At 32.6% G+C, this 21,623-nt stretch overlaps 1 protein-coding gene across 6 annotated transcripts; it reads left to right on the top strand.

Moving 5' to 3' along the window:
• The first annotated feature begins 913 nt into the window (after nt 1–913).
• Nucleotides 914–21,450, top strand: Lrp4 (LDL receptor related protein 4). 6 transcript variants are annotated; one of them, XM_085200485.1, is made up of 35 exons: nt 914–1,095; nt 3,330–3,502; nt 3,793–3,972; nt 4,163–4,281; nt 4,360–4,564; nt 5,005–5,131; nt 8,519–8,625; nt 8,770–8,929; nt 9,097–9,247; nt 9,368–9,678; nt 9,839–10,025; nt 10,114–10,267; nt 10,352–10,561; nt 10,682–10,863; nt 10,939–11,102; nt 11,196–11,333; nt 11,451–11,556; nt 11,717–11,867; nt 11,978–12,139; nt 12,319–12,534; nt 12,684–12,873; nt 12,951–13,041; nt 13,144–13,306; nt 13,396–13,529; nt 13,624–13,711; nt 13,796–13,901; nt 13,979–14,282; nt 14,384–14,712; nt 14,797–14,920; nt 15,011–15,105; nt 15,184–15,427; nt 15,538–15,796; nt 15,923–16,117; nt 16,418–16,602; nt 16,959–21,450. In XM_085200485.1, the coding sequence occupies exons 2-35, from the start codon at nt 3,451–3,453 to the stop codon at nt 17,088–17,090; spliced, it is 5,721 nt and encodes a 1,906-aa protein (XP_085056611.1). In that variant the 5' UTR covers nt 914–1,095; nt 3,330–3,450; the 3' UTR covers nt 17,091–21,450. The 6 variants fall into 6 exon arrangements, with proteins under 6 accessions (XP_085056611.1, XP_085056616.1, XP_085056615.1 ...); XM_085200490.1 differs by having other exon boundaries at nt 16,436–16,602; XM_085200489.1 differs by having other exon boundaries at nt 3,335–3,502.
• Nucleotides 21,451–21,623: the final 173 nt, after the last annotated feature.

Raw genomic sequence — 21,623 nt, forward strand, 5'->3', positions numbered from 1 at the left:
AATAAGCTCTAAGAAAAGCTAAGAAAAATTAAAATATTTAGAATTTGGCGACATCTGTTAATTTGACAAAGATAGAAATCTTAGTATTCTTATAAATTGTAATACAAAAGAACCTTCTCAGATATCTTGAAAGCCTCATCATTCACGTAGTTTCATTCATAATCGACAGATGTCCTCTATTCGATTTAATTATATTCAATTGTATGGATTCCAATTTTCTTTCGAAATAATTGTATATCATTATTCAAAACCTATATCAAATATACAAAGGTTAGGCTAGAAATTAAAGGAAAAAAAGTTAGCGCCCTCTTGTACGAGAAAATGTACCTAATCATTTTAATTGTACCTACTATATCAAAATTCATATGTAATAATCCAAATTTAAAACTAACTATAAAATGCTCTATTTTATAGTTTTACAATAAAAAAATAAACGATTTAGTCAATAAGTAACACATAAACATAAATCAATAGAAAATTTCATAGTTGCAGCGAAAGACGACAAAAACCTATTTAAATACAATATTTTCATTAAGTAATTTGGATTTAATAAAAATAACATATAATCGTCATTTATTTTACACAAGTTACTAAAAGAAGTTGACAGATAGAGACTATTTTAATTAGCCTATCGCTTTCTTACAAATATTTCTAATATAACAAAACTCTATAGGCCGTTACTGTATATCATGCAAGTAGAAAGTAATCCTGAAATGACATAGGTTTATTCCATTATATTTATAAGTACATCTATTTTGATCGAGTGTTATTGAGGAGTCGATACAATACAAATGTAGGTGAGTGTTGAAGGGACTTTAAATAGGAGCTAGGTACGATCTGTTCCATTCATCGACGAGGCGCAGACAGCGCGGGGCGGCCGCGCGGGGGGAGGCTCCCAGAATCCAGCTAGCCTAGTACCTCCGCGGTCGCGACACGGGACAATCCGTGCTGCTTCTCCAGATATTATTGCTTATTTTGGTGAAATAAAAGCTTAAATCGTTTTACAGTGACTATAGAGTTGAGGGTTTTGTGGTGAATTGGTTCTGTGCTAGTGTTGTGCGACCTGTGCTAACTTGGATCTGCCTTCGAAATACGGTATTTACTTTAGTTATACTATTTTTGTTTCCTTTTTTTGTAATAAATCTATGTATACATTTGTTATAAGAGTATACGTATGCAAAAGTGTATGAATCAGTTTTATGATGCAAGAGTCCCTTCTCAGTGAAGTGAATGAAGTAATCGTTACAATAAGAAAAAATCGATATAGCCATCGATTGCGTTTTTGTATATATTCGATGTATCTGTTTAAGTAAGACAGTATAAATGTACATGAGCTTAAAGCTAAAGTCCACACTGACGTCGTGAAAAACTTCATGGTCATTCGAGTGGGCGGCAGGTTCAGTTTCAGGCGCCCAGCGCGGGTAGCGGTAAGGAGGGCGGGCGTGGGCGCACTCGCGCAGCCCTCCTTGTATTGATCGCTCTCTCATAGTTGCACAGTAAATATTGCCATAATAAACTTATTTTAGATTTCTCATTATTTCTTATATTATACTCTCAAGTGAGTAAAGTGAGTTTGTGTTAGTCTACAGACTTGAGTGATCCATGTAGGCTTCGGATGTAAGTCTCCCAGTAACCATCGGAGGTGAATAGATAAGCCTTCATGACACTTGTGCTAAAAATAGAATTTATGTAAGCTGAATATATTTTGCTGTTGTTATATATAAAAATGTTAAGTATTTTAAAAATACTTTTATCAGTCGATATTTTGGTAAGATTTTTTTAGAATCTACATAAATTGTTAAGGAAAAGACGAATATCGAAGTATTTTTTTAATTAATGGTTAATAATTTAATTAAGGTTAATTAAAATATTTACTTGATTTTAATGTCGTGACAATTAGTAGGAATTCACATATGAAAGCAATAAGTAGGTGATTTTTTTAGAAAAGAAATACGTAATTCATATTATTTTTGTTAAAACTATCTGTATCTTGGAGAAAAAAAGCAAATATGAAAATCTAAATCAATTCCACGGACGCTAAAACGGGGTCGAGGAGCTCTAATATATTTAAAGTAGCTCACATATTTAAAGTTATTTAAAAAAACATTATATATAAAATACCTAAGTTTTGTCCCATGTTTTTAATAAACATTTATAAAAATAATGATTTAAATATTATTAATTTAAATAATACCTAACAGCACTAGGCATTGATATTGATAACCTATTTGCACTTTGCCATATTTCTTAGAATAATAAATAAGACGTTATCAATATTACAAATATCCATCATATAAATTGATACTTTTACTTCAAATATATACTATAAATTCTATAAGCAGAAGGCATGATGCTAAAATGTAATACAAAAAATGTGGAAATCCTAAATTTCCATTATATTAAGGAAAACAATAACATAAGTTAGTATATTTATATCGTATTTATTTCCTAACTTAGTCTGTTGTAGGTAGACCTCACTGCTTTAACGGTAAGGCGTAATGCGCGTCGTGGTGCGTGAATGGGGCATGCTCAACAAGTAGCGACGGCGCGGCCACGTCGCGCATGCCTTAACATAATCCAATACAAATGCCAATTTTCAATATGGCCGCATCTGTTAAGAGATTTCGTTTTAATTTATAATTAATATTATTACCCATTTTTAATTACAATGAAAGGATTAATGAAAATAATGATATATTTTTACTTATCATTTTTTATCACGTCCTCATGTCAAGCTATGTTGCAGTTTAAATTGTGAATGAACCTATTTATAAAATAGAATAAGTGTTGTATAGTGCCTAGTGGTGATGAATAATGTATGACACAGGTGAATTAAAGATTTATGCTAATATAATTACTTTTAAGTGCACTCATCGCGTGAACAGGGAGGTGCTAGTAACGATAATACTTATTTTCTTCTTTATCAATGCGTATGTAGTTATGTATTTTTACTTAACTAAATTAGGACTCGTGTTTAACGTAATATATTTTTAAAATTTTACCACATGTTAAATATTTTTTATTTTTTTTTAACAAAAAATTAAACCTACCACTACCATCTTAAATATGTATGCAGGAAATCTTTGATTGTACACGCAACATATGGTTTCGGATTCGAAGACTACTAGTGATAATTATATATTTTTTTTCGGTTTGATGTAACAACTTTTGATATTGATGGACCTTTGATCTTTAATATTCATGTCTTAGGTCTGTGATGCCCAATTTTCATTTTCAGCAGATATAGCTTATTAGTTATTATCATCACAGCAAAAAAGAAATTAATGGTAATTATCAAACCAATGCTAGATCTAGTACATTTATTCCAGGATAGTGGGCCGTGGGTAGCGTAGGCGAGCCATGCTGCAGCCGCTGAGGGAGGCAGCCCGCACGGACCCGGCGCAGGTCACCTAATTATACTCCTCCTGTGCTTTGGCCGACGCCGCCACCATGCCGGCCGTGCTGATCTTTGTCTTTTATTCAACGATTTCCTGGCTAATTAGTAAGTTAAGCTGCTTACAAGTTACTAATGTATAGTTATTAGATGTCTATTTAAATTGGTCGGTTTAAATAATATTGAAACCAGTTGAAGCGTAGAGGCACAAATGTGTGACAGTGAAATTTATATTTTTATTTCTTCGCTCTAGCAGTCGAGGCAAATCGCGGCGTTGAGTTTCGCCACTCAACACGCAATGCCTCCGGATTTCGGCGAAAAATGGGGAATGCAGTGTCTTAATACTAGGGATACAGCGTGAAGCTGATTTTTTAAAAATAATATTCGTCTTGGATTAGTCGTAGCAGATGAGACGGTTGCAAATCGGCCGGTCGGCAATGGCACCGCGGAAGCACCGGACACCCGCTCCGCGATCGGCAGAGTGCCGCCGTATCAGCCTCCGGCCATCGGTGTTCCGGGCATGCAAATGCCTGGATTTCGACCACACAGCCCTTACACACGAGTAGATGGCTGGCACCGTGAGTATTTATTTATTTAAAATATATTTTAAAAAATATTCAACAGATACCTAGGAGGGCACGGATACGAACTAGTGATAACACACTGTCGAATATAATACGAAGTAGTGATAAACTACTTCGTATTATATTTATATTATAATGTTAATGTACACAACTGCATTTTTGTAATATTTTTTTATTTTAACAGCCAATGGCCGCATCCACCTCAACTCTAAAGGATCTTATGTTGTCGCCGAGGATATTGAAGACCACGAAGAAGAAGGTGGATGCCCATTTCCATGTTCTAAAGAGTTTTTCTCTTGTCAGGTAAATTTAATATTTGTAAATTTAATTTCTAACAACTCGTAAAATATAAGAAATAATTGAATACAATTTTTGTTACAGGCATCATGTAAATGTATAAAAATGGAACAACGTTGCGATAGCATAGTGGACTGTGTGGACGCGGAAGACGAGGCCGGCTGCACGCCTTCGTGCGACGAAAACAAAAACCGAACCATCTGTCCCACTACCAGTGTGTGCATTGCTCGCGAATGGATCTGTGACGGCGACAACGACTGCGGCGACTTCTTCGACGAAACTCATTGTGGTAAATCTATTTGGGAATATTGATTTATTGAATCATTATATAAAACTCTCAATTGATAATGAGAATTTTTGCTCAATCACTTCTTGTGCTGGTATGATCGATCCACAAAAAGGATTTTTAAGTTCCATATCCTAAATAGAAGGCAAACAGTGTGTTATGGCCACCGCTTTCGTTACATATACGTACTGTAGATAGAAAATATAAACATTCAGTACTATGCTCTCTAGATCTTGAATGACAGAGCACTACTTTCTCTTTACATTTTCTTTTCTGCATACTTATTATTCAGTAGATTTCTTTATTGCAATTTGATGTTAAACATACGTTTTAAATTTAGCTTAAATTAAGCTCTTTAAAAAAATAGGTAATTTTATTTCTGAACCGTATGTTTTGTATTGCTGCTGATAGTATTGTTGTTTTATGAATTAAATAATCACCAGGCGGTTCAAACTGCACGAAAGAGCAGTTCCAATGTGCTAACGGGCTATGCATCCATAATGACTGGCTTTGCGACGGTGACAACGACTGTCGCGACAACTCCGACGAAGTTAACTGCACTAAGGGCAAGTAAGTAAACTGTTGATACTAGCACAAATTATAATAGATTTTTCTTTATACAGGACAAAAAATTGGTAGATCTGTGACTTGTTGAAACTTATCTCATATTAATTTAAAAATATATCAGATATCAATAAAGATATTAAATTTTTTTAAGATTTTAATATTCTTCTGACATTTACTTTGTCAAAGCCACTTTAGCTGAGCTGTATCAAAAAAAGCTCGTTAATCAACACCAATCAACACTCAAGCCGCTTGCAATAACTATACCTCTAAATTTTCAAAACATCATTTAATTGAACAAACAAAGCGTAAGCACTCGTTCAAATTGCATATAATAGCTCGCTCCCTTGCTTCCTCGTAGTGAATCCCCTCGTGACTAAGACTGAGGCAACCATATTTTTGTTGTTCAGAATACTAATGGAAAAATTGTCCATCTGGTTTCTTTATTTCGATATTTCTAGCATATCTAATGGGCACCATACTTTTCAAGATATTGTAACATCTGAAATTAGTTTCGTGAACAATATCATAAAAAAAATTAAGTTTACAATCACGTTATGCGTTATATGCGTACATAGGAAATATATAGGTAACAACACTAAAATAATTAATCAATTTTCCCTAAATACTCTATATAATATCAAATAAATATTTGGTTAGTTGAAGCAGGCGAAGCCACGGTGGACCGCTAGTTAGTAATAAACTTTAATACACGTCAATCAATACATACATAGGTACATTTGCTATTTAAATATATAACGTGTTGTTGGAATGATGTTAAAATAAATAAATAAATAAATAAATAATTTTATTTTTTTACATAGCAATATCTAAAAATACAGTGAAACTGCAACATACTATAGGATATTGCAAATCCACAATTTTGTTAGAAAATCAGAGTTCCTAGGAACAATAGAGAATGTAGGGACGGACATAATTAGACTCCTGAACATAAATAGACGTACATGATTACATTTTATTTTATTTATTATATTAATAATAAATATTATTACATCTGATCTCTTAATTTATACATAGCTTAAACTAAACATTGAAACAACATCAAATAAATTAATAAAACACAGGTAAAATTTTAATGGAACTTATGTTATCTTTGGGGGCTTATAAATCTAGACCCGCATACTTATATTATTTATTGTTTTTTATTTAAATTGCACTATAAATATATTTTTTTTCATGAGAAAAATATATTTAATAATTACTTAATAAAATCTTTATACCTATATAAATTTTGTAAACTTTTATTTCATATTTTCATAATGTTTGCTGAAGCCACTCATGGCGCAGAGGCACGAAGTGTGACTGTAAAATCAACTGGTTGTGGGTTCGATCCCCGCTCGAGGAAATGAAATATTTATTCAAATTCATATCTCTATTTGAAATGCTCTGGTGTCGAGGCAAATGAGGTCGTGGGCGGCGGTGATCACCATTAGGTACCCGAACGCTCGTTTGCCTTGTCCTTTTTGTATAAAAAAAAATGCCTCCAGAATTCGGCAGAAAATGGGAAATGGAGTGTCTTAACACTAGGTTCCCTCTGCCTACCCTGCTGTATGCGGGATACAACGTGAAGCTGATCTATTTATTTTGTCTGTTCAATCTTTATCTTTTGACTTGAAATGTATATTGTCACCCTACTTTTATATTCCATTTTTACCTGTGACGTAACGATAACCAATTTATGTTGTTATTGAATAAAACATTTCAAATTGTTATTGAATTTATAAATAAGTTTTGTTAAATGTTTAAACTTTACCGGTAACGCCCAATGTTAATAATCAATCCTAATCCATAAATTGCAACCATAGATTGAAATAGATAGAGATGGAGGACGGCATGCAGGTTAGTGATTGGATAGACATGTCGGACAATACAAGATTGACGTTAGCTGGAGATAGGAGATACATTTTTAACATTGGGCGTAAGTCGTTGTAGTTAAACTTATCCACGATTTAGGTGTAGAGCATATTCTAAGAATAATTTATTATGTAAAGAAACGTACATGCTATAAGATATTTTATTTTAAGAATCCCAAGAATATACAATAAAATATAAATATACGTACGTATTTAGTACTTTCAATTAAAAAAATAAAAAGATTATAGTGATTGACTTCAGAAATGGTAAATTTTAATTACCTTTGAAATTAATGAATTTATTTATTATGATTAACATGGTTAGGTTTCGTTTGACTATTATTAATTAATCAAATCGTTTGACTAATATAAATTGTGTCCCTTATATATTATAAAGAAATCAAAAAAAGATAGAAATAAAAAGATTCATATTATCTACAAAATCAACAACAACGGGACGTAATAAAAAACACCTATTCCTATAATTTCTATAAATTAATTAAATAGAACAAATGACAAAACAAAATTGCAAGTCTACTCAAGCTTGACTGACTTTTTGTTGTGTCACTAGCGCGGTCCTAGTGCTGCCCGAGAGATCAATAAGCGTGGGAAGGAGCGGGGAAGTAGCGGCGCACGCGGGTGGGGGGTGCCACGGGGAGGGGGAGGTTCCCCGCTACCATGGCAACACTCCCACGCGCAAGCCTCTGTCCCGTGAAGGAGACCCGATATAACCAGCTTCCGTGGGCGACTCTTTGCAACCAAAACATTTTATACACTAACATCTTAATTCGATTAGTTCCAACTATATATTGATACATATGTATCTGTTTACCAATGATGGTATAAAAATAGATCTAAGAATATTGTCGTCCCTATAAAATGTACTATCGATATTGCGCCTCTGCCTTCTATAGAATAAACGTGCTAGAAACATAGAACGCCTTCTATATTGAGGTCGTTGCAAGAAAATAAACGCTGTTATATATAACTTTTATAATAATTTCTGCTTAAAGGTTATTTTTTTTTCACGTTTTATGATACTCTTATATATTTTATTTTATTAATAGTTCAGGTTTATATGTTTATATTAGTTTTTTAAAAAGGTCACATTACAATAATATTCATTTAATAAAGATTCTTATTTTTAAACTACCACGTTACCAGAGTGTGCCATATATATGAACACTAATAAAACCAATTTGCATTACCTACTTACATCGTAAATTAAAATTACAACTACTTCTTATAAATATTTGCTCAAGAATTGAAATTTAATATATAAAAGAAATTAAAAATATTAAAATGAAATGTATAAAATTTTATAAGTTTGTTTTTAAACAATTCTAAAATTATATACAACAAAACCTTCTTCAAAAAGGAAAGTCCTTTTACATTTATTTTGTTTTGGATTTTCATGTCATATGGCGGGGTAAGAACTAGGCAGAAGTGTAACCCTCGGTCGGCGAGATCGACTTCCAATTATATTTTTTTTTGTTGTACATATTTTTTTTACTTACAGGTGTCGAGAAAATCAATTTACCTGTGCATCGGGTGAATGCCTTGCCCTTCATTGGCGATGTGACAAAGAAGCTGATTGTCCCGATAATAGCGATGAAGCAGAGTGCCGTAAGAAAATTCTGTTTCCGTGTCTAGATGTCAAACTTAATTCATTTAACAATTTAAATATTTGGATTTTCTTAAAATTACATTAATTTTTTATACATGTTGAATTGAATTGAATTTAAAATAATTTATTTTCTATGTTTGCAGCATTGGATTTGCTTGGATGTGGTGAAAATGAGATTCAATGTAACAACAAAAAATGTGTTCGTAAAGATTTTCAATGTGACGGCGACAATGATTGTGGGGATTGGACTGACGAAGATTCCTGTCCGATCATCCCTGGGAGCTGCAACTCTGCCGAGTTTAAGTAAGTATAATAGATCCAAGAAATTGGGGGGGTTTTTGATAATATCTTCACGATAATATCAAACGCTAAAAAAATAAAGTATGTTAGAGTAAAATTAAAATCTCTTTAGATATTTTAAAATTTGTAATATATGTACATACATTTTACGATTTTTATCTCTTTTGTAGATGTAGCGACGGCAAATGCATCCCGGATCGTTGGCGTTGTGACTTGGAGCGCGATTGTGCGGACGGTGATGATGAATTGAATTGTGAACCACATGGAATGCGCAACTGCACCGTGGACGAATACACATGTGCAGACAGGCGTTGCATATCGGTAAAAACAATTATTTTTACAATTATTTTTTATTGTAATGTCTTTTTTAAATAAGAGCTTTATGAAAAGCTTTAATGATTCCTTACATAATATATGTATAACAATTTTGAAAATTCACAGAAAACTTGGTTATGCGACGGTGTCCGCGATTGCACAAACGGTGAAGACGAAATGGAATGTCAAGTGTTTTGCGAAGTAGATCAGTATATGTGCAAGTCCGCTTTTAATGACGCTTTTAGAAGTTGCGTCAATAGAAAACATGTTTGTGATGGCATGAAAGATTGTCCAAGAGAAGATGATGAAGAGAACTGTCCTATTAAGAGAAAGTGTGGTCCAGAGGATAAATGTGAAAAACTATGTGTTACTACTTATGATGGGTTGCCTGGATGCGATTGTCCTTTAGGCTTCTTGTTATCACCGGATGGTATAAGGTACGTAAGATCATTTTAAGATTTTTTATTATATTTAAATTTGACATACTTTTATGCACACAGGTGCATATATATAAGACAACAAAAAAAAAACAATTTTTCAATTTCATACTTAAAATAATTCATACTTAAAAAAAACTAAACAATATAATTTTTTCAGTTGCCATGATGTTGATGAATGTATGTACGAACAGGATCCAGTCTGTTCTCAAACCTGCTCCAATACTGTAGGAAGTTTTAGTTGCGGTTGTATGACTGGTTACGTACTTAGGCCCGATGGAAGATCCTGTAAAGCAACAGGAGAATCTCCGACACTTCTGTTCACTAACAGGATTGGAATCCGCCAGGTCCGTATTTTTATAAAAAGTCTAATTTCTTGATTATGTTATTTATTGTTGTGTGGCTTACGATTTGTGTAAAATATTTAACCCTCAGGTTTGGCTCACTGGAGACAACTATATGTCAATTTTAAAAGGCCTACATAATTCAGTAGCTCTAGATTATCATTACGAAAAGAATTTGGTATTTTGGACTGAGAACAACATGAAAGTTATACGAGTTGCACGAATGGATAGCAATAATATGTCAGGTATAGTATATGCTTACGTTGACTACTAAGATAATCTATAACGTTTTAAGGAAGCTCAAATATTTTATAATAAAATACTTTTAGATGTAATAAGGTGGGGCCTCGAAACACCTGGAGGAGTTGCTGTAGATTGGATTCACGATCTACTTTTTTGGACGGATTCTGGTACCAGAAGAGTTGAAGTAGCCACATTGGACGGATCACAAAGAGCTGTGTTGGCGGCCAGTGATCTTGACAAACCAAGAGCTATTGCAGTTCATCCAGGAGATGCTATTGTGTTTTGGACAGATTGGGGTACTAAAATATTTGTATACTTTCTTATATTTTTGCATGATATTAATCACATTAACACTAGAATTGCAATTTAATCATATTTTAGATAACATAGTTTTTTAATATTGGTATATTTTATAGGTCCTAATCCAAAAATTGAACGATCGGATATGGATGGAAGTAATCGAAAGAGCGTTATTGTGAGTGAAATTTTTTGGCCTAACGGTTTAACTATTGATTACATGGATTCCAAAATATATTGGGCTGATGCAAAACATCATGTCATTGAAAGGGCGACATTTGATGGCCGAGAAAGGAAACGAGTAAGTATTTTTCTATCATTGAATTTTCAAGGTATTTAACAATAAATGGCTTTCATTTTTATTTTCTTTTTAAAGATAACAAACAAAGGATTACCTCATCCCTTCGCACTAACATTATTTGAAGATGCAATATATTGGACTGATTGGCATACTAAAAGCATTTCAACAGTTAATAAAAAAACTGGAATGGGTATACAGACTGTACACGCTAGCTTACACGTTCCAATGGATATCCAAAGGTTAATATCACAATTTTTATTTACTTTATATATTCCTTTATTTTAGATAAATATTTAATGAAATGAAATAATTCAATATTTTTTTAATGTTAGCTATCATCCTCTGCGTCAACTTCGCACATACAAAAATCGATGCGGTCCTCGTAATGGTGGTTGCTCTCATCTCTGTCTCCCAAATTCTGGTGGATATTCTTGTCGATGTCCTGTTGGCTTTAACTTAAATCCTGATGGGTAACTATTATTATAATTTTAGTGGATTATAATTTGATAAGTGATATAAGATTCAAAAGGTAAAAAATAAAGTATATTTCTATATAAAAAAATATTATGATAGACATTTCTTTACAGTCGTTCATGTGAAGAGACACCAGAGAAATTACTTCTTTATGCTCGGCGCAAGGACATCAGACTTAAACAATTACATCCTAGAAAGCAAATGGATTCGTTGGATATGGTGAACTATTTTATTTCTGTTTATATTTATTAAAGTTGGCATATGACAAAAACAGTATGTACAAATATGAATGACAATATCTTTTACTACCTATTATTCAACAAATAATAATGTTTTGTATATTTAAGTAGGTTATCTTTATACTGCTCATTATTTATAGGTGATTCCTGTGGAAAATATTAAATCTGCGGTTGCACTTGATTGGGATCATAACAGCAACTCTATATTTTGGACTGATGTTGAAAAAGATACTATAAATCGGGCATACTTGAATGGCTCACAGCAAACAATTATTGTTGGCTCTAATTTAAGTAAGAGTTATTTAATTTACAAATTGACCTATAGAATTCTTTGATATTAATATAATTAAAGATTATTAAGTTGGGATCATTTTATTATTTTTTTTTAAATATTTTTGCAGTATCACCAGCGGGGCTTGCCTATGATTGGTTAACTAATAAACTCTACTGGACTGATGCTGGGACAAATCGGATTGAGGTAGCCAATGCTGATGGTACTATGAGAACTTTACTGGCATGGGAGAAAATTGATAAACCTAGGGACATCGTATTAGATTCTATAGGTATATTACTACTGAAAAAGCCTATCTAGTGATAACATTAAGCTTTATATTTTTATTATCATTACTAAAATACTGTAAAGAAATTCTAATGCAAAAGATTTACAATTGAAAAGAAACGTACTAAAGTATTATTTTTATAATTATGGATAACTCTCTATGTATATATGTACACTTTTTAGGTGGTGTAATGTACTGGTCAGATTGGGGCGCATCTCCATGCATCGAACGGGCCGATATGGATGGGGGGAATCGAAAACAACTAATATTTGGCAATATGACTTGGCCAAATGGATTAGCCTTGGATTTAGTGAATAATCGCATTTACTGGACTGATGGCGGAAACCTTACCATTGAATATGCTAATCTTGATGGATCTGGACGAGCCGTGTTGATAGGTATATATTTCCTGATTAAGCTTGTTATTTTCTTATACTCTGACTTTAATGGGCCTGTTACCAGCAATCATTTTAGGATGACCAGAATAGTCGGTGATATACACATATCATTTACTAAATAAGAAAATCTGTCTTATTATTCGTTTTAGGTCAACATTTACCACATCCATTCGGGCTTGATTTGTATGGAGATGAGGTATTTTGGACAGATTGGGAAACACAGTCAATTCAAGCAGCTAATAAGTTTACAGGGAAAAATCGACGAACTTTAGGTGCTGGCGTTGAAGGACTAATGGACGTTAGAGTATTTCATAAAGAAAGACGAGGAGGAGTTAATAGGTATTTACGGACTATATCGAAAATATTATTCAAATACAAAGATAAACGTTTCGTTTCTTAATTCTACGTATTTACAGATGTAGCAAAAACAATGGTGGATGTTCTCATTTGTGTCTCTTAAGACCTGAAGGAAGATCATGTGCCTGCCCTATAGGAATAAAAATAGGCGTATGTAATCTGCATATTGTTCATAAAATACATTATTTTATCTGATATTCATACACTTTAGCGAGTAATATAAAAATGTTATGTAATAAATTCACGTTACAGAAGGATGGAAGGACATGTACAAATGGACCTATAAACTTTTTGATATTTGCTCATCGTGTAGATATAAGGATAGTATCTTTGGATGTACCATATCTTGTTGATGTGGTTTTACCGTTACCTTCATTAAAAAATGCTCTCGGCGTCGACGTAGATCAAAGAACTGGTAATTTCACCCATATTTAAAAATAATTTATTATAATTCATATTTTATAGATAACTGTTGTTTTATTTAACATTTATTTGTATTCATAGGACTTATTTATTGGACTGATACTGGGGAAAGAAAAATTAAGCGTGCAAACAAAAACGGTCAACAAAATGAAACAATTATTGAAAGGGGACTTCATACTGCGGATGGAATTGCTATCGATTCAGCTGGACGAAAGGTACGTAATACATAGTATGAATATAATAACAGATAAATTTCAACTTCAAATGCTTCTTTTAAAATGTTAAATTAACTTTATATATTTTATTTAGATTTATTGGACTGACGGTGGAAGAAATAGTATTGAGGTAGCCGATTTAAATGGCATGAACAGAAAAGTTCTTGTATGGACTGGTTTAGGTAAGAAAGCACGCAAAAATTATATTACATAGTTTTAGTTTGTAAAGCTATATTTACATTAAGTAACATAAAATCATTTTCCAGACTCCCCACGTGCCATCGCATTGCATTATGAATATGGATATATGTTTTGGTCAGATTGGGGTACCTCAGCTAAAATAGAAAGAGCAGATATGGATGGTAAACACAGGTCGGTTTGTACTATTTTGTAGAAAAACAAAAGTTTCTTTTCATATTTGCTCTATATTAATGCTTTGTTTATTATAGGAAAGTCATTATTGACGACGCCATTAAATGGCCAAACGGTTTAGCAATTGATAGAATTGAAGGTCGCCTTTACTGGAACGATGCTAAGATATTAACTATAGAAAGCTCAGATTTTAATGGTCACGATCGCAAAACGCTTCTCAATCAAGTTCCATATCCATATGGTATTGTTATTGTTGGTCCGCATATTTACTGGACTGACTGGAAAACAAAAGCTCTTCACAGAGCTGATAAATCTAACGGAAAAGACCAAATAACGATTCGAGAGAATCTTGAAGGTCTCATGGATATAAGAGCAATACAGGTATACAATACATAAAACAAAAGTTAAAATTAATTCACTTAAATATTTTAAATTGGTAATTGTTATTACCCATTAAAAAAATGTGATTCATTTATTTTCAGGGCGACCATATATTGGAAAACGCATGTGGTGTGAACAACGGTGGATGTTCTCACCTTTGCTTGCGGTCACCGCAAGGTTATTCGTGCGCTTGTCCTACAGGACTATTATTCGAAAATGAAACTGAACACAATCCGAAAATCTGTAAGAAACATCCCGATAATTTCCTTGTATTTGCTGCAAGAGGAAGCATTGCAATGATATCTTTGGATACACCTGAGCAGTGGGATATAACGTTACCAGTAAAAGGAATTCAAAATTCTGTGGCTGTAGACTACCATTGGGAGAGAAAGCTAATATTTTTCACGGACGTTAATAACAATGAAATAAGGTTTATATTATTGTTTTTAATTTTCAGTCTTATTTAATTATATTGGTATTGAATTCAAAGTAAGCTACAATTTTTATTCTTTAGATCTATAAATATGGAAAATATGAGCGAAACAACCGTAATAGTAAACACAGGGCTGGATACACCAAATGGTTTAGGCGTAGATTGGATCGCTAATAACATTTATTGGACTGATAACGACTTCAAGGTATATTTAAATTTTCTGGAAAAGTCATATTTTATTACTTTGTTTCTGTACTAAACAATTCAAATATTTTTTTAAATAAAATGCTCACAGGTTGTAGAAGTTGCTAAGTTGGACGGTTCGTCTAGAAAAACGTTAATTAGTGAATTGACAGAACCGAGAGCACTGGCTTTGTTTCCCGCAAAAGGGTAAGATTTAACTAATGACTTCAAAATAAATTATTAAATAAAAATTAAACATAATCAAAGTTATTGATATTATTTTAGATATTTGTACTGGAGCGACTGGGGAGAAAGTCCAAATATCGAAAGGTCGGCATTAGATGGTAGTCAAAGGAAAATTATTGTCAGTCATGATTTAGGTTTCCCGAATGGAATCACAATTGACTATAAAGATAGACGATTATATTGGACCGATGCCTTAAAAGATCGAATAGATACATCCGACTTAAATGGTCAACATCGAGTACAACTTGTTCCTGAAGCTAAGAATCCCTTCGGCATGACTCAGGTATCTACCGATTATATTATAAGTATCATATATTGTCAAATAACAATAATATTAGATAATACGATGATTTTAATTCTACTTAATTTACCGTTTATATACATTTCTTTCAGTTTAATGAATTTATATATTGGACCGATTGGTACAAGAAATCTGTAATGCGAGCCGACAAAAGAACTGGCAAAAACGTAACTGCGATCCGCACTGATTTAGAAATGGTGATGGAGATAAAAGCAGTATCTTCTGATAAACAGCACGGCTGGAACCCATGCAAAGAAGATAACGGTGGATGTTCACATCTCTGCCTGTTTAGAGGACATGATTATGTATGTGCTTGCCCAGATGCGTTCGATGTCAGAACTTGCTCAACAAGTAAGACAAATACATATACCTTATAGTTTCGTTAATATAAGTTGCATATAATTATAATAATACAAAGTTTTACTGCTTGTAGGTAAATATAAAAGTAAAATTAAATTTTTAATTTGATATTTTCAGCACCAAAACTTCGCGTGGACTTGCGTATGCCATCCCATTACCCCTCGTTTTACGACTATACAGATATGGAAATCAATCCAAACTATGCACCGCCACCCACAGCGGCGCCTACATCAAATTACGGAGCGGTCATTATCGGAATAGCAATCGCTGTGTTTCTTCTGATCGTATTCGCAGTGGTTGCTTTGGTTCTCCGTAAGTACACTTTAATTTTTTCTTTAGTTATAAATTAAAGAAAAATTGTATCTGCATTCATATGAACTATAGACTTAAAATTAGTTTGATTCTGCGAATAAAGTAAATATATAGATAGAATCACTACAATTCATACAAAACAAAATAATTCATTTAAACGCCATTGCATTGCAAATAGTAGTTTAATAAACTACATCTTTACTACTTCGTTAACTTTATTTAACAGCTATTAATGTTAGTTTTTAATTTTTAATTTGTTATTAAATGTCAAATATTACATAATTAATATGTACTGATTAGGCCATTATTTACTCAAAGTCAAAATACGTCGAGAGCATGGAGCGGAATTAAAGGAAAATTATAGAGAATCGACGGGTCACATATCGTTTCATAATCCCAACTACAGTTGCACAACAGCTGCTGGGGAGCCTCTTGAAAGACGACAGAATCGCTTCCAAGGAATTTTTAAGTATGACAAGAGTCAGGTAAGCTATTAATTTTCATGATATAGCTGTAATAGATTTATTTATTGATTATTAAACAATGATTCAGTAATATTGAATAATAGTAATAACTATTAGACATTTAGAACTCTTAAGATGTAGCTTGTAAAAATGTATAATTTATTATTGTAGTTAATAAACTATTTACATTTACGTTTTAAAGAACATATAAAAAATTGAATCGTAGCGGAATTGGAACTCAGACCTCTTGGAAATAGCCGGCTAAAAATTCCGGAAATATAACATGTAAAAAGCTGATACTTTCAGCAATTATATGATGAATTAATAAAAAATATATTATTTATAATAATAGACATATCTATTTGAACAACTATCAGGGGCGAGTAACCAACGTGTACATGCCGGAGGGCACCAGCTTGCTGCCACCACCTCCTCCGCCACCACACAGACTCCCCCCGAGACCCGCCAACGACGACTTCGAACCTGTCACATTGCATCCCTTTGCTTGAACGCTGACAACACGTGATTATACAACCTAAGACAACACTAAATTAGAAAATGTGATAATTTCATATATTTTGGTAAATAAGAATTTCATGAAACGAATTATATTACTATAATAAACATATTAGTGTTTAGCTTTTATTTTAACACATCAACTTAAATCTTGAAAAATATTTGGTGTGATTTTTCTTGTAAGTGCATTTTTTTATAAAGCATACTTGACTACGCAATATATGAACTTGTCACATTTTCTATAAGGTGTCTTTATAAGTGCTAGTAGCTAGTGGTAGAGGTCGCGTTACCTTTCTAGAGTAGATACAATATCTACTATTGTTATAATACCTACTACAATGTTAGATGGCAGTTCCAGGCATTTTACGATAATGTATGTATAGTAAGGTGTACCACATATTGCAAATGTTAGAGTACATTTTTTCATATTTTTAATAATGAAAATACAATATCCTCAAAACGAGGCATTTTATATATAGATTTCAAAAACTCAGATTTTTTATATTGACTTTGGTAAAACACCTTAATATACATGCATAGGAAACTATATTATTAATAATCTTATTAAAAGAAATGGATAGTTTCCATATTTGATAAAGTCACTAAAAATATTTGCCAGCCAATATACACAACTGAACTGAAGAACTTACATGAAACACTATCTAAATCTAAAATAAAGTCAATTTCGGGAAATAATGAAATGTTATTTGTATAAGTATTAAATTGCACGATCATTTATATACTTATTGGATGTAATTTAAAAAGATTACCACTTAATTTGTAGTTTCATATAACAAAACAATTAAGGATAAAGCATGAGAAAGCTCAAACATATTTATTACCTACTCAAACTTTAATACTATAGTTATAGAGAAATAACGCCCGTGTACATAGAGTATAATATCGTAAAAATAATATTTGAGTGTCCAAATGTCTTAGAGGCATATGTATGTATTTATATAAAAAGAAACTAAAAGTACTATATATATTAGAAAAAAAACCCTCTTCTATTAATATATGTATATAATACATATATATATATATAACATAATGTGCACTGCAATATTACTCCAGTTCACTTCCTTAATGCAGGAACAACACAGATTATAAATTTACCTGCTGTATTGAACGACATTAGTAAATTAAAAAATACAAATTATCATCATAAAAAATATTACATTCTATAGTATTTAAGGAAATATTTGTATTATTTTTGTATATGTCGCCATCAATCGCTTCCCCCAGGCTCACGGGAAACGAGCGACGTCGACTGTTGTTAGGAATAATGTTATTAATCATAGATAGTTTTAAGGGGTCGGGATAAAAGGACTTATTTTTTATATAAGATTCAGCACGAGTGATATCCCTACCTCTTTACTTCAGTCAGTGAATGGTTGCTGTTCATATGATACCTATATATATATATTATTTATATATTATACGTATTACAATTTCGTTGATTACGTTTTAGGTACGACGTTACTCTTAGAATTAATTCACCAAAATAATATGGTGACAATAAAATATCAGTGTAAATAATTAGTTCTAATCCCAAGTTATTGTCTAAATGCAATTTGTAAATATTTTAATTTTGTCACGTCAATGTGATTTTTATTTTGACTATAAATTGGTGACCTGATCGGCCGCCGTGTCACGAACATCTCATATCAACACGATTCGTTGTTAGACTAATTAGGTATTTAATTATTTGATGTTATTAAATGTCGAGGTTATTTTGAAGCTGGTGTGAAGTCGGGTGCGAATTAATATATGTGTAACTTTACGTTTATATAATTCATTTTCTATGCCAAGAACTACTGCCGCCACCAGGAGGCGATCATTTCACAGGGTGTTTTAATCTAAGGTAGAGTTAGGACGGGTGTCAACGGGTACACAGCAACAAACATGCGTATGTCTATTATTTTAAAACACAGACGCAATTAAAATATATAATATGTTTAAATATTAAAAATGAATTTATTTGAGATGTAGAATGATATTAATAATTTTATTTGCTATTTACAGTAAAGAATCGAATTCGTATCTACGTTATTAAACGACTACAGTTCCATGATAGGTTTCTACTTACATTATAGATTAAATTATATTTTGTGAGAATTTAATTCTCTTATATTTTGTATTAAGTGAGTTCAGAGTTTACTTGATGTAAGCATATTTGAGTGTAACAAAAACCACTATAAAAATATTTACTCTTCATATACTTCTGTTGGATATCTCATTATGGGTTTAAAGATTATAGATATAAATTATCATTTGGTTGAGTGATATGTGATCGTTCAGAATTGCTTAACAAAATAAAGCTATTATTCTTATGTAAATATTTTAAATTTATTAATACAGGGTGAGTCATATTGAACTTTCCGATTTCAATAAGGTGTGTATTAAAAACAAAGCGACATGCAGTAAAAATTATTTTATTGTTTGAAAGCACATAACATGCAGTTTTAATTTAGTTGGTTTTAAAAATGATATCCTGTAAATGTCTACCTCCATTGACCACACACTGCTGAAGCCTTTCCCGGAAGTTGTCCATTACTCGTCGAGTCATATTCAGCGGAATAGCATTGATTTCTTCCGTGATTGCAGCCTTCAGTTCATCGATGGTTCGGGGACGATGCGTGTACACCTTTTCCTTCAGGTAACCCCAGAGAAAGAAATCGCAGGGGGTTAAATCAGGTGATCTCGGCGGCCACCCAACGTCACCTCGCAAAGAAATGAGATGACCGGGAAACATTTGTCGCAGGATTTCCATTGAACGCCTGGATGTATGGGCTGTAGCACCATCTTGTTGGAACCAGATGTTATCGTTGTCATGATTCTGCGTTAATTCCTCCAATTTCGGTTTCAGAAAAGTTTCAAGCATGTCACAATACCGAGCAGAGGTAACTGTGACGACTTGACCATCTTCTTCAAAAAAATAGGGACCCCACACACCAAACTCTGCAATAGCGCACCACACTGTCACTCGAGGGCTGTGAAGTGGTCGTTCGTGTAGGTTTCGTGGGTTATTTCTGATTGTTGGTCCAGTGGGAATGGGATCACGTCGACCAATAGCAAAATGTAAACGGAACGCACGCTGTGTTGTGATCACGGAGCCGCCATTTTTAATAAACTCTTCAACTACGAACGCACGATGTTGTCCCGACCAAGCCATTGCTCACACTAAAACTGCATGTCATGGCGCGTCTAATGACACCATCCCCACCCTTCTACTCCTTCCCTTCTTCGTGCAACGTCCTTCCAAAACCGGAAAGTTCAATATGACTCACCCTGTATTTTATGTGAAAAGATAACATTTCTTATTTTATTATTATTAATATATTATAACAACAAACAAAGGTTATAATTTAGAGATGGTTGTTAAGAGACACTCCCGATGGGTTCCTATTAACGAAATTTAAGCTTTTACTTTGTGTTTGAGGATATTTACGTAATTTTTAACTTTTACTTTAAATTAAAATTATTTTTTTTACAAAAAGTCACCGATATAATGCTATAAATTTATATGAAATAATTATTCAAAATATGTATATAACAAATAGTGCATAGTATACACTATTTGATATACCTATATGCATTTTGAATTTGGAATGTCACTCCTTGTTAACAGGAGCCCTTAGGGCTGGCGGAGTAAAGGGGATTGTCTTGTAAAGTTTTATATGAAATTTCGTATTAGTTCTAAGTCGGATTTTCTCTATCGAGGAGTATTTTCAAATGGTAACTAATATAAGGTTTAAGCTTCCGTATTTAATTAATTCGTTTTCAATGCATTTACGTTGATGACCGCACAATCAAAGCTTAGGTATATTTTTAATTTCATACAGTTTTTATTATAATTATTACAGGCAATTACGGCAGTTTTAGGCATATATGTAAGTGAGATTTTTGATTGAAAATCGAAATGAAAGAATAATGTTCTAAGAAAAATACTCCTCGTAATTTCTTTACAAGTAGATTTTAAGAGAAAGAACGTTGAGTGCTGTGATAAAGATGCTTTGGGGCTATTGAGTGGATAACAAGTGACGTGTTTAACCTTTTTCTTTGAAATGTTTGACTGTTTCAGATTATCAGGTGCCTAAAAACGCACAGGAAATATTATGTAAAATGTAAAATCCATTACAAAAAAATATTTCCAATCAAAATGCAGTGCCAAAATCAATGTCTGCAATATTATAATTATATTATCTACCTTAGTTTAAGTTTAAATATAATATGGTTAAGAATAAGGTCAATAAACAGCTTTTACACCTTCAGCCTCCTATAAAGAGGTGTTAAAACTGTTATATGATTTATTATTGTACTGAGATTTAAAATAGAAATTATTCGAATAAATTGGTGTTTTATTTTATAACATCTACCCAACAATATTTATTAGTGAAAATAGTTGCCACTATTAAATTTACATTTATTTTATTAGGTCCACACTGTACCCAGCAGTAGGCCGAGGGATCCCCAGAACCTAGAGCCGAGACACTCCGTTCTCACTAAGATACTTCCATTTCTCA

The sequence above is a fragment of the Heliconius melpomene genome, chromosome 17, assembly GCF_056956725.1.
Source record: "Heliconius melpomene rosina isolate 202511_hmr_F chromosome 17, ASM5695672v1, whole genome shotgun sequence".
NCBI classification, from domain to species: Eukaryota; Metazoa; Arthropoda; class Insecta; order Lepidoptera; family Nymphalidae; genus Heliconius; species Heliconius melpomene.